This window comes from Ictalurus punctatus, chromosome 8, assembly GCF_001660625.3.
Source record: "Ictalurus punctatus breed USDA103 chromosome 8, Coco_2.0, whole genome shotgun sequence".
Lineage (NCBI taxonomy): Eukaryota > Metazoa > Chordata > Actinopteri > Siluriformes > Ictaluridae > Ictalurus > Ictalurus punctatus.
This window is the reverse complement of record NC_030423.2, coordinates 16,325,460-16,342,067: the sequence shown is the minus strand read 5'-3', so window position 1 is coordinate 16,342,067 and position 16,608 is coordinate 16,325,460. Positions and strand designations below refer to the sequence as shown.

Genomic DNA, 16,608 nt, shown 5'->3' with positions numbered 1-16,608 from the left:
TCCAAAGAAAATAATAATAATAGTTCATCGGATGTTTTATTCTTCAGAACTCAGACTGAAACCAGTGGAAAAAGCTGAGGCTTCATCAGACTTGTGGAGAGAATGGGCATTACTCTTCTATACAGAGGACTCTTAAAATGGCATACTGGAACACCGTGCAAACTTCAGGCATGTTTACATCTTCAGCAGTGGCTGTGTAGGCTGTGGTCTACGTCCAACACCATGTTTGCCTAATACACTTGAAACCTAAAGTGTAATTTACTTGTTGCGTTTAACTTTGTTTTGGTACTCTTCCAATGTCTATGTGCCATATTTCTAGTTTATTTTATACCTATTATTACAAAGGCTATACCGAAACGAAACAATGGACAGTGTCTAGATTTTGCCTTTCAGTATGAGCATTCAGAATATTCAGAATATGTCATGCTTAAAGTGGATTGCATGCAGTATTGAAAACAGTGAAAACACGTTATGTGAGAAACAAGCATTTAACTGGAATATCGGACATGAGTTTTGCATTCTGTATATGAAAAAAGGAAAGGTATAGCAATAATAATCAGGAAATACTGATTCAGTGTACAGTGTTTTTGCAGTAGCCTGTTTTGTTCTTGTGTTTTTCTCTACTGCATTTTCTGTCTCTCTTTTATTTTACTGCTAAAATTATCAGGAGAATCATTGCAAAATGCTGGACACTGTATATGTACAGTATGCAATGCATCAAATCAGTTATGGCTATCCTGTAACAATCCAGTGAGACAAGGCTACTTTTTATTCTCTTTACTTGTTCCACTTGGGAGAACTTGACAAAATGCACCTTATGCTGTTTACAGGGCATCAGGGAATGTATAGTAAAGACATATTGTACAGTAAAGTTAACAGTTTTAGCTTTTAAAATGTTTGTTTGCTCTGGTAAGCAATTGAAGCTGTCTAAAAGATATGTCATCTTAATGCCACCACAGTCCATATAGCTTTTTCACAAATATACTATGTTGCAGAGTTCATCTAAGTCAACCACCAGAACTTTTCTTCTGTGGAAGTGCTAGATTTGAAGGCATGTTTCTTCAATCTGTTCATCATAGTAATATTAACATTTGTAAATGCTCAAAATTTAGCCCAGTGTATAAGGTTTAATTAGCAAATGTCCCAGCATTAACAGCTCAGCTGAATGGATTCAATAATAACCTTAAATGGATTTTGTATTTTGTATTTCTGCATTGAATTGAAAGATTGGAAATGATCTTTCTTTTTTGGTATCTTTTACACTTTAATGGTATGATAATCATGCATTAAAAGAATACTGTTGACTGGAATGATTGTGTCAACGGCCACGCATATTGATGCTGTAAAATAGGGACCATGTAAAATGAGAAAAAACACTGTGAACCTCATGATTATGACGATTAGAATTAAACCTATAACAGAATTTAAATATAACTGGAAGGGTCATTTCAAATGCTGCCTATGCTAATGTAGTGCTATGGACTATTTACAACCAATTGTCCTCTGTTCTTTGGTTTACTTGCACCGTGTGATACACGCACTTTCTTTTATTAAAGGAACAAGAAATTAAAGTGCTATTGTAAATTAGTCCTGGAACTGGATTGAGCTAATGCCATGGATCACAGATTGACTTTGAGTTGCAAAAGCAGATCAAATAAAACTTGATTAATTGAAATGAATTTTGTCATTATTATTTTTTCACAATTTGGGGTTTGATTAGAATTTTATTTCATTATCATTTGCCAAAACTGGCTGTAGCAACACAATGATTTTCACGTAATAGTTTGTTTTTATCTGTGCCTGTAAGAAACTGATGGAATAACAACAACAATAATAATCTTACTACAGTTTGTAAGAGATTGCTCGTTCACAATACCATTGAGAAGTAAACACTCAGTTGCTTTAGTCTATTGTTACCAAGCCTTCCTCTAGTGATGTTTATTCTGTTTTTGATTCTGTTTTATCCTGGACTCTGATTATCTGCCTTATCTACTCTAGTCATTTTGCCTGATGGCCTGACCTTTGCCTGTCTTATATTTTTTGATTTTTCCCTGGATTATATTCTCTCATTACAGCAGCAATACCTGTATTTGCTTTCATCTCTGCCTCCATTAGATGATAGTTACTAGTAGTAATAGTACTAATACTAATTGGTATTAATTTGCCTTATTAATACTACTACTACTATTATTATTATTATTATTATTATTATTATTAAGTACTTTATTTATTTATTTATTTTATGATTAATAAATAAATCTATCTACAGCTCTGAGACTACTGCAAAATTATCAGTGTCTCTGGTTTTACTATTTATAGGTATGTATTTGGGTAAAATTAACATTATTTTTTTATTCTATAAACTACAGACATTTTCCAGAAATTCCAAATAAAAATAATTTGCAGAAAATGACAACTGGTCAAAATAAGAAAAATAGATGCGGTGTTGTCAGACCTTGAATAATGCAAGGAAAATAAGTGCATATTCATTTTTAAACAACACAATACTAATGTTTTAACTTAGGAAGAGTTCAAAAATCCATATTTGGTTGAATAAATCTCTACTAGTCTTTCACAATAATGTTGGGTGACTCCTGGTGCAAAAATTTAAGCAGCTCATCTTTGTTTTATGGCTTGTGACCATCCATCATCCTCTTGATCACATTCCATAGGTTTTCAGGTCTGGAGATTGGGCTGGCCACCACAGGATCTTGATATGGTGGTCCTCCAATCACACCTTGATTGGCCTGGCTGTGTGGCATGTAGCATTGTCCTGTTGGAAAAACCAAACTTCTGAGTTGGGGCACATTGTCAGAGCAGAAGGAAGCAAGTTTTCTTTTAGGACAACCTTGCACGTGGCTTGATTCATGCATCCTTCACAAAGACAAATCTGCCCGATTCCAGCCTTGCTGAAGCACCCCCAGATCATCACCGATCCTCCACCAAATATCACAGTGGGTGGCTTGTAGGCCTCCCCAGCTTGATGACCTTGATGTCATCCTATGATTGATGAGTGACATTCAAATGAGTTGATGTTCATCCTGGTCAGTGGAGAGTTGTTTTTGTGCTCTGTTGGTCTGTAGCGTTGTTGTCCCCAATGTGTGCTGTTTGACCATCTTTGAAATTTTAAGGATGGAAGCAACCTGACACTCACTGTATCCCTCTGCCAGTAAAGCCAGAATTAAACCCTTCTTTTCCTCACTCAAAACTTTACTTTTCAACTCCTTTGGCATGGTCAATAGTCATTTTACTTTTTATTCCATTTACTTTTGAGGTACTAATAGCACTGTCTTTACCATCCAGCTGGTCCTATTGCAAGAGGATAGTAATGACCACAGCAGTGTTTAAAAATAAATAAATAAATAAAAAATTTTTTTTTTTTTTTTTTTTTTTTTTTTAAATCCTCGTTAAATAAGATTTGGTTCAGGTGATCACCTAATCAGTACCTCATTCACTAGAATAAGGTGTGCCTGTGTTGGAATTCAACAGACATTGTTATGGACTGGCTGCCATACATGTAGAGATGCTGATTTAAGAATTTTTTTTTTAATGTTTTACAGCTGGAGCTTCCTCCTCCTCCTCCTCCTCCTCCTCCTATCGGTCTCTGATCGAACCAGAGCTTCAGAAAATGGAGACTAAACTGAAACAGGTAACGTTAGCTAACTACAACAAAATAAAACAGACATCGTCATTAAATAGTTAATAAAATATTCTTATGATAAAGTAGATGTAAGCTAACATGGTGAGCTGTCGAGGCTGTGGTGAAGAAAGTTTGTTCTTTTGGGCTAACGTTTGTTAGCTAAGTTTATTTTTGATAACGTTAGCCACCTTTGAGGCAGCGGTGGTATTTATGAAGTAGTTTAAACTTTGAACTGTAATTAATTACAGTGATTATTGCAAGCTGGTATGTAAATAAGCTTATTTCGAGTTTATTTGTGTTTCAGGTGATTAGGTTGCTGATGGTTCTGATCCGCAGTAACCGCGGGAAGTCACGCGCTGTCGGTAAAGGCGGGTTACTGGTGCTGCTGTCCACACAGCTCACACCGCCGACATACACCGGTATGGGGAAACGGTAGTGCGTGTGTGTGTGTGTGTGTTGTGGAAGCCCGTTTCCACCGCGGAGGAAATGTTTTTAAGGTAATTGCGACTCGCAGTTTAGACACTCGCTTGATGTAGTACCGGAAATGTGACTAACTTCAAGTAACGAGCGCTCGCTAGTGTCTGGATTTCCGTGTGTCCTGACTAGCTGAGTGTAGTTCTTACTGTATATAACCTAGTTATAGAGAATGATTGATGTCGGGGCATTCTTTGTAGCTGATTAAATGTCAAGTGGACGTGAATTGTCAGAAGTCAGCACTGTGAGATGTAAACTCGTGATTGCGAGAAATAAAGTCAAAACTGTGCGATGTGAACTCAAAATTGCAAGAAAAAGTCAGAATAACTAGAACAAACGTCAGAATTCTGAGATGAAACTTGAAATTGTGAAAAATGGTCAGTTTTGCAAGATCTAAACAAAAAATTGCGAGAAAAGTCAGAATTGCAAGCTATAAACTCGTAATTAGAAGAATTGTGAGATGCGAAAAAAGTAGAGATGCACCGATACTAAATTTCTCAACCGATATCTATAACCGATCATTCAGAGTGATATCGGTGGATACCGATAGTTCTGCCTTTTATACCTTCTTTTAAATTAATAATGATTAATTCCACAATTCTGAAAGAAATCAAACTAAAACTTTATTCTCTCCATTTCAGCAAGTTATTCACAGTAACTGGTCTTATAAACAGAAAACACTTTACTCACATTAACATTAACACATTAACTAAATTCTGAAGATTAAAGTAATATTTCTTAACTTATTGAATGTTATTAATTCAGATTAACATTGACTGAGTTCTAAAAACCTCCTGTTAGTCTCACATTCACTCTCCACAAACAAAAGCATTTCTACTTTCTCATTAAACATCAAACTGGTAATATATAGGCTAATATAAACTTTTTTTGATGATATTAACTCATATTAACATTAACTGGATATTAAATATACTACTCTACAAATATATTTTTCTGTGCAATATATATATATATATATATATATATATATATATATATATATATATATATATATATATATATATATATATATATATATTTGTCAATTCATCTTTATTTAAATCTTTCAATGGTGTACTTGCCCTTTAATTCAGCGCGAGCAGCTCGCCAAAAATAATTAATTAGACTCGACGGTGAAACTCCCGGTTCACTGCTGCAGCGTCCGGTGTAAAATTTTATCAGTGCAGAGATTACAGAGTTTACAAACTGCAATTTTGTCATCATTCCACACAAGAGACATCATCTTTACACACAGCACGAAATCGATGTTTTCCTGCCCTCTATTGATTGACAGGATTTAATCAGCACTGATCATCGGATGTTTTTAAACTATCGGCAGATAGCGGGAAAAATAGCCTTTATCGGTCAGTACTGATTATCAGCCGATATTGGTGCATCTTTAGAAAAAAGTCAGTACTGCGAGATGTAAACACAACATTGCGAGAAAAAAGTCAGAATTGTGAGATGTAAACTCGAAATTGTGAGAAAAAAGTCTCAGTGCTGAGATATAAAGTCGCTATTACCTTTTTAATTTTTTTTCTCCATGGCAGAAACAGGCTTCCATAGTGTTTTATGCCGAAATCATGACAAAATCTTGTCCGTTTGCAGTTGCAGCTGCCGGTCCCTGGTGTTCCAAAGTGGCTAAGAAAAACATTAAGAAAGGCAGGTGTTAATTCATTTTACATGAATATCTGAGTTGACTGAAATAGACTTATAGTGGTACATCCACAATTTAGCTGCATTCTCTGGCAGTGTTATCAGTTTATCAATTAATTTAGTAGCTATACAAATTGGTCACTCTCTTTACCTCATCCATCAGTGTGCATTAGCAACAGAAGCGTTTCTTTTTATATACATACCAACCGAATCTATATTGCGGGTAAAACTGATTAAATGGCCAGTTGGTGAAGGTGCATGAATATAACTTGTGTGTTGTTGTTTTTTTTTAGAGGCTGCAGACAGACTTTCCTCCTTTGTCTCTCTTTGTATCTGCCCTTACCCTGAAGAGCTCTGCAAGTTTTCAGATAACTTTGGGCCTTTACGCTTTGCACATTCATTCCAGGTGTGTATGTTTTGTTGGCTGATCAGCATGAAATGCAGTTCACACCATTACGGGTTTTATTCTAAATAAATCTAACCTGTAAGAGCATCACTTCATCTCTTATAGGTAGAACAGAACTGCCAAGAATTGGAGATTAAGAGATTTCTTCATAGATTCAGTCTGGTTCATGCTCAGGTAATCCCTGAGATCCTTTATTCTACATATACACGGCTTACATTGCACCAAACTCAAAGTTCATATCATATTGCGATACATTTTCATGGTATAAGATGTGTTATGATGTAAATTCGTACGTGTAATATGTGGAAAAAATCATCCAGTTGTTTTTATATTCACTGTTTATGAAAGAAATTTAAAATGGAAGGCAAAAAATAAAAGAAAGAACAGAGTTTGCTGTCCAGTCAGCTACACTTGAAATCTCAACACAGTTAAATAAAGTCTTGAGAATACACATACAGTTCTCAGAAAAGTGTATTGTATGCCACTTTTTTATTTATTTGTTTGTTTGTTTGTTTGTTTGTTTTATATCATATTATCACAAAGTCTGCAGGTAAAAATAAATGTTAAACCTTTTTTCTTTTTTAGATGGTATGACATCTATAAAAGATCTTATATTTATGTATTTTGTATTGAACAAATGCAAATAGGCTTTATTTATGTTATCTTGAAGCATTCTTATATATTTTGTTTATATCATCACTGTAAATTATGTTTTAAATTACATTTAAAGTGTTACTAAAAAGTCATACAAAGTATTAGATTTAACTGTAGGATGTCTGTCGTCATATCACCTAACCACATAGGTGAAGAAAATAATTTCACTGTGCTGTCAAGTACTGTATGTGACAAATAAAGGCTTTTGCTTCTGCTAAACACTTTAGCTTGGGATTAAGTTTACACTGCTCTTAGTGTTGTGTGTCGTCTCTTATGTGACCTACTGTTAGTTTTTTCTATTTGTTTATGTCATGCAGATTACAGTTATCTTCAAAGTAAGGAATAAAGAACAAACAAACCAGCAAGTATTCAGGTAAAATTAAATGGAAATAGGAATCATTTAAAACCTGTTATTGTGTCATTGTGTGTTGATGTTTCTGCAGATGAAGGAACCCATGATGTTGTGAAAAATATATGAGAATTTGTGCCTTTTTTCACTTTTGGAAATGTTCCTATGTTTTCTTGTAGTGTCAAGAGTACATATTCCATGGTGGGTCGCTCCATTGCCATGGACAGTACCGCATTCGGACAGTTAGCTTTTTCTTTCTTATGAAAAATATAGTTTGGAATTTTTGTCTCTAATTCAGAAGTCAATTTTGTTTTGCACCTGCTTTAAGTTAAGGTAATCGTACAGTGTCTAATAAGAAGGTACAAATCTGGTGTCTTTGTTTTATTCTGAAGGACTCCGTTCTCTGTGAGGTCTCTCCCTTCATGTAGCCGGATGCACCCAGTTTTAGGGGAGACACTCCCTCTCTTACTTTCTTCTGAAGCTGTGGAGGCCGAGTTGTGTGGGGAGGTGAGCATCGCTACCATGGCTGTGCTCGGACCCTGCATGAAGCAGTACCCCAACTGGCCAACTCGCATCTCACACATATGCATATCCTTTACATGACAAAGAGGATGCGTGCTGCTTGCATACCTTTGTCTCACAGTTTACAGTATTTTGTATGTATGTTAAAAACAAAGTATTTACCCCAAAATGCCATTTGTTTACTGATAATTGCAATCCTACGTTTGAACAAAGTGAGCTCTTTTATAGAAGTGCACGATAAATAGCTAACATACACCGCCTGATAAGACGAGATTTTGACTTACAGAAGATAGTACGATAATAATGAAAAATGTGTGGAATATTGTGATATATCCTGTAACTGATTATCTACAACCTTTTTTTTTTAAGGTTTAGAGGAACCTAAAGGGAATACAGTAATAGATTTCAGTAAAAGATTTCAGAAATTCAAATGGTTATATAGTGTTTTTTATCAAATGTTTGGTACAAAATATGGCACAAAATTTACTTTAATAAAGTACTGTTATCTAAAGTACTATTAATCTATGTGTTTAATTGATTTGAATATTGTTGTGATTGTGTTTCTGTACATTATTCTTTCTTACGGAAAGTAAGCACATGATATTAAGTTTGTAGCTGGCAAAAAAAGCACCCAGTGTTGAACAAAATGTTTCTGAGTTGGTGTTTTAGTATAATAATGCTTAAGAGCATATATTAGGTAATTGTATTTATTCAATAGCAGTGTGCTATCTTGTTATCTTGGTATGTATTAAGTGTGACTTTGGGACCCTGTGACTTGCAGTTCCTAATAGAATCACATGGGAGCATATTAAAGCAACTCCATTACCTCAGATTTTCTGGTGTCGGGGATTATGATTATGAAGTAAGCTAAGCACAGAATGAGTGTGTGTACGCTTCCTTAATGAACACATGACTTTGCTTGCATTGATTTATGAGCAGTTTTTTCCTTAACATCTAATCTACTTGTTAGTGTATAGTCCCAGCGGCGTTCCTCTAATGCGAGGAGAGAGTGAGCTACAGCTGAGCTTCCTCCAGAGCCTGGCTGACTCTATGCCCTGGGGAGAGCTGGGCCTGCCTCAAGTCCACTGTAGTCAAACACACACTGCTCATGGTAAAGTGCATACAGCTAATAATTTATATTCTACCTAAGCAGGACACACAATAAAAGCACACCCCCTTTTGTATTTCTAGGCAATCTGTGCGCTGAAGTGGAGTTCTCAATAAACAACGATCACAGTGAGGAACCTAAGCCTGAATGCAGCCGGGCAGTGAGTCAGGATGTGAAGCTGGAACAGAGTCGTCCTGTGGAGCAAACACTCACCATGTTCCTTTTCATCCAGCATAATGACCCCTTTAACCCCCAGCTATCTGACTTGATAAGTAAGAATCATCATTCCACTATTGCTTAATGACGCTCTGCATTATTATTGAATCTCAGGCTACAAGACCCTTTGGAAATAAATAATTCGTTATTTACCTCGATTATTTACCTACTTTAATTTCTCAAACTCAAACCCCTTTAACTGTAAAATAAATTCCACAGACTCACTATTTAAAATATTTTGTAGGGGGGCACCGTTTGCCTCACACCTCCAGGGTTGGGGGTTCGATACCTGCCTCCACCCTTTGTGCATCGAGTTTGGATGTTCTCCCCATGCTTCAGGGGTTTCCATTGGGTTATCCGGTTTCCTCCCGCAGTCCAAAGACATGCCTTGTAGGCTGATTGGTATCTCTAAATTGTCTGTAGTGTGTGATTGTGCCCTGCAGTTGGTTGGCACCCCATCCAGGGTGTGTCCCGCCTTGTGTCCCCCGAGTCCCCTGGGATAGGCTCCAGGCTCCCTACGACTCTGTGTAGGATAAGCGATACAGAAAATGGATGGTTAGATGAACCCTACCAATATGCAGAGTATGGCCAGTTCCTTCACCTCAGCCACATTACTGCACAGTATGGATGGTTATTTTGTGTATTTATTAGAACTACAGAGCTTATTCCCGAACGTTCCATCAACATAAACCATTAGCAACCATTGGCATTATTTATAGGCTGCTATAAATGTATTGATGTTTGGATTAAACTCATTCAATTCAGTTGTCCAACCAAAACTGATTGCCAAACTAATAACTATATGAACTCAATAATAAATACTGTATAATACAGTCCAGAATGGTTTCCATTGCTTTAACTAAACTAAAAAAAATCATGCAACCATGGGGTTCTGTGGATCTCACTTTGAGAACCACTGACCTAGAATATGTGTGTTAGGAAGAAAATAATGTACGCAAGACAATTGGGAACAGTTTCCAAACAGAGAACACTTTAGCCTGGACTGTGGGGAATATTTCGATTCAGTAGTTATTTTGGTTGTCTGATTTGCCTTTTTAAATGTATTAAGCAAGTGAAGAGACTTTAGAGACGCACTTGGACATGGTGCTGTGGTACAATGGAGAGAAAGTGAGGTCAGCACTGCAGTCTCTACTGGAAAATACCCTCAAGAAATACCTTAAAAGAAATAAGGCAAGTTAAAACTAATTAAAAACCCTCTCCAACGTTACACTTTATGTATTTCTATTTGCACTCAACTACTAGTCAGCTATTTTGTGACTTTCCTTTGTATTTGTGTGTATGCATATTTTTTTTGATGCTGTAGTCCAGTGAAACGTTTCAGTCGGCCATGTCGGTGATCTTGAGCTCTGTGAACAGTATTGTGAGCGGCAGTAGCAGCATGGAGTTTCGCTCTGCCTGTCTAAATAGTATGAAGGTATTTCACATGACCATCTCAGTGAAACCCATTAGACTGTGTTTGGTCAGTTTTCTTTTGTATGTTAGTTGGCTGCACTCCTAAATATCGTGCATGTATCTTTGTGCGTTAGGTACAGAACACCCACGATATGTCTATATCCTTGCATCAAACTCTCCAGAGAGTCATTAATGGCCGTTTTACTTCCCATCCCAGGTGCACAGCTGAAAAGGTTTTGGTCATTTGCTGTTAAAAATTTATAAATTACTCATTATGCTTGACTGTTATTGTATTAAGAAACCCAAGAGGTTGATGATACAGGTCAACAAGCTGTGCGCAGAGCCTGAATTTTTCATTTGTTTTTCCAGGCTGAAGAAGAAGCTGTTTCTGAACAGAATAGCACTGAGACTTGTGTAGAGGGTGAGCTGCACTGTCCATTACTACTACTACTATTACTATTACTACTTCTACTACTGCTAATAATAATAATAATAATAATAATGATGATTATGTTAGGGGGGCACGGGAGCTAGACCCTTTGGAAATAAATAGTTAGTTCTTTATCTAGATTATTTACCTACTTTAGTTTCTCAAACCCGTTTAACTGTAAAATAAATTCCACAGACTCCCTATTTAAAATATTTTGTAGGGGGTGCACCATTTGCCTCACACCTCCAGGGTTGAGGGTTCAAATCCCGCCTCCACCCTGTGTGCATGGAGTTTGCATGTTCTCGCCATGCTTCAGGGGTTTCCTCTGGGTAATCTGGTTTCCTCCCCCAGTCCAAAGACATGTTGTAGGTTGATTGGCATTTCCAAATTGTCTGTAGTTAATAATGAATGTGTGTGTGATTGTGCCCTCCAATGGGTTGATACCCCGTCCAGTGTCCAGTATATGTAATTTTTTATGAATAAGTAATCCTTTTGTGTAAGATTTTCATGTTTCCCTGTTTTAAAATGCAGTAAAACTGCAGACTTGGAAAATAATTTTCACACTTTGACCATCCTACACAAAGTAATTTAAACTGAAGATAGTTGTCGGTAAAAATAATAATAATAATCATAATCATAATAATAACATTATTGTAAAGAATGTAATGACTTTAGTTTATTACATATTTTATCCAACCCTAGAAATGTTACAGTAGAGGTGCATGTTTGGTGTTGGCCCATTGTAAACCTTTAGAAAGTTTGTCACTGCTTATTACTTTTCGTGTCACATTTCAGGACTGCCTGGCAAGAGGGCTCACAGAGATCAGGAGCAGTCTCCATTACTCTCAAAGAGACAGTGTCCAGAGACCAGTGTGGGGGATTCAGAAGCCTCTGCGAGCAGTTTGTGGGAGACTCTGCCGAGCCCGATGACGTCCCTGTTCTGTGCACCGCTATCTGAGGGACTGGGTGAAGAAAAGGGTTTAGCAGGATCTTCATCTGGCTCCCTATATACTACTGAAATAAAAAACCAAGAGGTGAAGAGCAAGTTAGGATTAAGGATTGTGTGTTAAATTCTTCCTTAATATTTTTAATATTTATAGTTAATATTTTATAAGCATTTTATTATTAATTTTTTTTTGTTTCAGCTGATCTGTATTTTGCTTTTTTATGTTCAGGTTGAGAGGGAATGGCTTCACGAACTTGAAAATCTGACAGAGTGGGATTAAAGCAAGGAGATCTGAAGACCTATCAGCTACATTTAATATTAACTTAATACACTGCTGTTTGACCTGTTTACTCTGTTACTGTTCATAGTATTTTTTTTCTTCCACTTTCAAGGTATTATGTTGGTTAATGTGTTTTTAGAGAAAAAGGTACAGGGTAGAGCATATAATTGTAAAACATGGTGTTCAACATCTAGTACTGAAATATTTCCATAATTAATCTGTACCTTAAATGTGTAGTCACCAGATCCCCCATGGCCCTGACCAGGACAAATTAATTACTGAAGATAGAGTAGGGAATGACTCAATTACTACCTGTAGTTTAAGTCTTAACCACATGATGGTGCCAAAATATTAGCACCTACAGTAGGTTTCATAGGCTAGCATGTTTGCCTCGCACCTCCAGGGATGGGGGTTTGATTCCCTCCTGCACCCTGTCTGCTTGGAGTTTACATGTTCTCCCCGTGCTTCAGGGGTTTTCTTCGGGTTCTCTGATTTCCTCCCCCAGTGAATTGTCCAGAGTGTGCGAATGAATTGTCCAGAGTGTCCGAATGCTCGTGTGAGTGTGTGTGCCATTGTGCCCTGTGATGGGTGTCCCCCACCTTGTGCCCCAAGTTCCCTGGAATAGGCTCCAGTCTCCCCCTGTGTAGGAGAAGCGGTACAGACAATGGATGGATGGATTATTACACTGGATGTTTATGTATATGTAACAGTATCGTTTGTAATATGAATAATATAATAAAAGTCATCCTGAATAATAAGGAACTATACTGATCTAAATAATCATATATTTCATAATGATGTAATTATTATCAGTATTATTTGTGGTAGTATCAGTAATATACATAAAATAAATTTATAATAGTATACTATATTAGTAGTATTTTTTTTCTTTTCTTTTTACTACCATAATGTAGCGTGGCCACAAACACTAGTTTTCTTTCTGTTTGCAATTTCTTTGTTCTTTGTTTTTGTTTTTGTTTTTTGTTTTTTTGTAATGGTTGTTTTTCAGTGAGTTTTATTTTAAATAATAATGATTATTATGCAGGCAATTTCTGTATATATAAAATAAAGTATTATAATTATTAAAATTAATGAGTAATAAGGAACTAATAAAATAATAGATGTGTCAATAAAATGTGTGTGTGTGTATATATATATATATATATATGTGTGTGTGTGTGTGTGTGTGTGTGTGTGTGTGTGTGTGTGTATTATACATTGCTAAAGTGATCTATAATTGTAGTAGTAGTGGACTTAATCGTTCTTTTTTTTACTTCCAACTTTCCTACATAGCAGGTTTTGTCATTTTGTCCTAGACTACATGATTACACTAAACTACATTAACTAATAACTACCTGCACTGAGGAAAATTCAGTTTCGAGTTCGTTTATTAAATATATTTAGCTATTTTTATTTATTATTATCTTTTTTTAAAAGAGGTCACATCTGCGACGGCTTCCTGCTCCCTACATCAGTGCTCTACATAGCGTATAAAACGCATTAGCTTTAACAAACACTATCACACTAACATGTAGTGTACAGCGTTGTAATTGGACGCAGCCGCAGATCTGACTCCGCCCACTGTGCCGCTTCAATTATCCAGTGTCTCGCGTGAACACGCTGACGTCACTTGCACCTTGTCTGTTTTCATAGAGTTAGCTGATTTAGAATGGGCGAAATGTGAGCGAGGTGATTGCGACATACAGCACATGGAATAAGATATGTGGAGGACTGTTTGCTGCATAAAGGTACAGGCTGCGAAAATATTACATTAGTGTGTAACTTTGCTGAGTAATTGTGCGAGTGTGTGTTGTTTCTGTTAGCCGGCTAGCTAGCTAACGTTACCGGTCAAAGTTGGTCCACCATGACTCTAGCATCATAGCCTCACAGTCACTAACACACAACACGCAAGATAAATATATCGTATATTTAATTTCTCACGGTTTAATTTCATTTCCTGCTCCTCTGAAAAGCTGTCAGGTTAGTAATGGACGTTTGGGACAGTTGTCACTTGCTAAACTAGCCATTTTGCTAGTTGTTCTAGCTAGCTGCCACACTGGTTTTGCAAACCACACGGACAGGAATACACCCGAGCTTTATTAATAACTATTTAACTACGTAATAACTACTTGAATACTCAATTTATCCATCATTAACCTGCGGGACCTTTTGAGAAAAGCATTCTTGTTTGTTTTCTTTGTCAAGTACTTATGTTCATAAAGATGCCTAGTTACCACTGGTTATAATATAGCTGCAAATATAATTAGTATATCTTCCAGAAATTTCCCTTCACCCATAGTTATTTGAGTGCATTTGCAACTCTACAAGTATTGTCTATCTATCTATCTATCTATCTATCTATCTAATCAGCTCTACAGCTATTGGCACCCTGTCTGTCTTATGTTCTTAAAACTGCACATTATCTTCAGATTTTAAACTTTCAGACTGCCTTTTTCAAGCCAACATCAAAGTTTGTCATGGCACCCATCTAGATAGATACATAGTATAGTTTCTTTAATAACTATTTAAATACTCTGTTTAGCTATCAAGTAGTTATGTTTGTAAAGATGGCTAGTTACCACTGGTTATATATCTACAAATAAAATTAAACTCTGAGAAGCTTCCTTCCATTTAAGCTCTATTTCCTCCACACAGTTTATTTGAGTACATCAGCCCCGTAACCCAAATGCCTTTTTTATTTTTTATATATTTTTTAATTAAATATTTGGAGAATTTTATTGTGTCATAAATGTGAGCTGTGGGGAAAACAACCGGTTGATTTAGACTCTATTTAAACCGTTTAAACCCATACAGTAGCTTGTATCGAAATTCATTGTGTCAAGCAAATAATATAAGTTCAGTATTTTCTTCTTTCCCTTTAGTTGTACTTAAAGTACCGATCCTTTAAAGAGTAGTGCAGTATATGGATAGTTATCATATACACCAGATTTTAAATGCATTTACACTGAGCCATTTGTTATGAACATGAAGTAGTTGGGACCGTTTGCATGTTTACATCTCCTATGCGAATGATCTAAATGTGGCAGTCCCCGTTCATTAAAATGTCAATTAGAGAGCTTTTACAGTTCGTATGTAACAAATATAGTTGTTTTTGGCTATAACTTGTTTTTCTTATTTACTCTTTCAAAGGTCCAATTCATTCATCATAATGAATTAAATCGCTCTGGATCAATGTGACCAATTTCACCACCGCCGAAATGTTCATATGAAAGCAATCAGCATAATTTATTCCTTAATGTTTGTTAAAAACTTAGCAACAATAATAGAGATAACCCGTTGTAACATGGCTGAAGTGCGTTACAGTATGTTAGCCATCTTAACAATGAACTGGGATTTCCAGGGTTCAGTATCTTGGAATAAATTGTTTTTCTAAATGCTTTTAAAGCTATAATTCTTGTGTAATATGCAGGTTTTTGGTGTATAATAATGAGCCTGCTAGTAAATAGTGAGCATGTATCGACTATAGTATTTTATATCGTCACGTGTATTATGTTTGCATTATGAAGGTTTACAATTAGTCATGAGTAGCAGGTTTTCATAGAGAAGGTGCATGACAGTTTCTCCACCTGTATTACTCTGTGTCCACAGTGACTATGTTTACATGGACAGCAGTAATCTAATTACTGACCTTACTCTGAGTAAGATAATAATGCGATTAAGGTGTTTACATGAGTCGCTTTTAGAATACGCCTGTCATGTTCCCGTTTTACATGTCATAGAACATAATTAGATTAACAGCCCGCGTCATTACGTCACCGCGCCACGTCGTCCGATGTCCCTCCAGAATTTCACGCATCAACATACAGTACGTCTTCGTTATGGTACCGTATACAGTTTTGGGTGTTTTTATTTATTTATTTTTTATGAACACTTTAAGTGCAGTTAATTATTTGTCATGCTGTACGTGCTAATAGACAACTGCTTGAAGCGGTGGGTGTGTCCCAAATCGCGTAATTACCGTCTATATAGTAGCCGAGATACATGTACTTTTCCCCACTACAGGCCTATAGTAGGAATGTATGCGAATTGGGACAGAGCCGAACTCTCTTGTTCGCCGTAAAACGTAAAACTGCCGTGTGTGGTCGTGTCCTGTCGCAAAATGCGATGAAAACTCTCACACGACGTTCATAATGTGATTAAGGTGTTTACATGTCACTACTACACGTCCATAATGCGACTAAAACAGGAGTACTCCACCTGTCTTAATTAGATTATTGCTTACTTAGATTATGACCTTAATTAGATTAAGGTAAGTAAAACTTGCTGTTTACATGGTAGTTTCTTAATTAGAGTATGGTCTTAATCGGATTAAGAGTGGATTATTGTTGTCCATGTAAACGCAGCTATTGTTGTCCCACTGACCTGTGATGCACCGCACATTTTTTACTGTGTAGTCATTGCAATATTTTGATCAGTACATTGCAACTGCTATTTTTGATGCAAGTATTCACTCGGTCTTCATCATGCATTGTGCCTTCTGCTTTGTGAATCTC

At 36.3% G+C, this 16,608-nt stretch overlaps 2 protein-coding genes across 2 annotated transcripts in view; both read left to right on the top strand.

The window, feature by feature from the left end:
* adam19b (ADAM metallopeptidase domain 19b) overlaps nucleotides 1–1,675 on the top strand; it is a 31,328-nt gene extending 29,653 nt beyond the window's left edge. Inside the window, exon 23 of the mRNA XM_017475199.3 lies at nucleotides 48–1,675. Within this exon, the coding sequence (XP_017330688.1) occupies nucleotides 48–78 (31 nt within the window). The 3' untranslated portion in view covers nucleotides 79–1,675. The remainder of the gene's footprint in view (nucleotides 1–47) is intronic.
* A 1,820-nt stretch (nucleotides 1,676–3,495) lies between these two features.
* The window catches only part of slc30a9 (solute carrier family 30 member 9), a 28,444-nt gene continuing 15,331 nt past the window's right edge, over nucleotides 3,496–16,608 (top strand). The window contains exons 1-15 of the mRNA XM_047157220.2: nucleotides 3,496–3,649; nucleotides 3,945–4,059; nucleotides 5,723–5,776; nucleotides 6,064–6,176; nucleotides 6,282–6,350; nucleotides 7,148–7,203; nucleotides 7,359–7,421; nucleotides 7,572–7,767; nucleotides 8,665–8,812; nucleotides 8,893–9,081; nucleotides 10,095–10,216; nucleotides 10,350–10,460; nucleotides 10,573–10,671; nucleotides 10,808–10,859; nucleotides 11,664–11,931. Coding sequence (XP_047013176.1) covers nucleotides 3,629–3,649; nucleotides 3,945–4,059; nucleotides 5,723–5,776; nucleotides 6,064–6,176; nucleotides 6,282–6,350; nucleotides 7,148–7,203; nucleotides 7,359–7,421; nucleotides 7,572–7,767; nucleotides 8,665–8,812; nucleotides 8,893–9,081; nucleotides 10,095–10,216; nucleotides 10,350–10,460; nucleotides 10,573–10,671; nucleotides 10,808–10,859; nucleotides 11,664–11,931 — 1,676 coding nt within the window. The 5' untranslated portion in view covers nucleotides 3,496–3,628. The remainder of the gene's footprint in view (nucleotides 3,650–3,944; nucleotides 4,060–5,722; nucleotides 5,777–6,063; nucleotides 6,177–6,281; nucleotides 6,351–7,147; nucleotides 7,204–7,358; nucleotides 7,422–7,571; nucleotides 7,768–8,664; nucleotides 8,813–8,892; nucleotides 9,082–10,094; nucleotides 10,217–10,349; nucleotides 10,461–10,572; nucleotides 10,672–10,807; nucleotides 10,860–11,663; nucleotides 11,932–16,608) is intronic.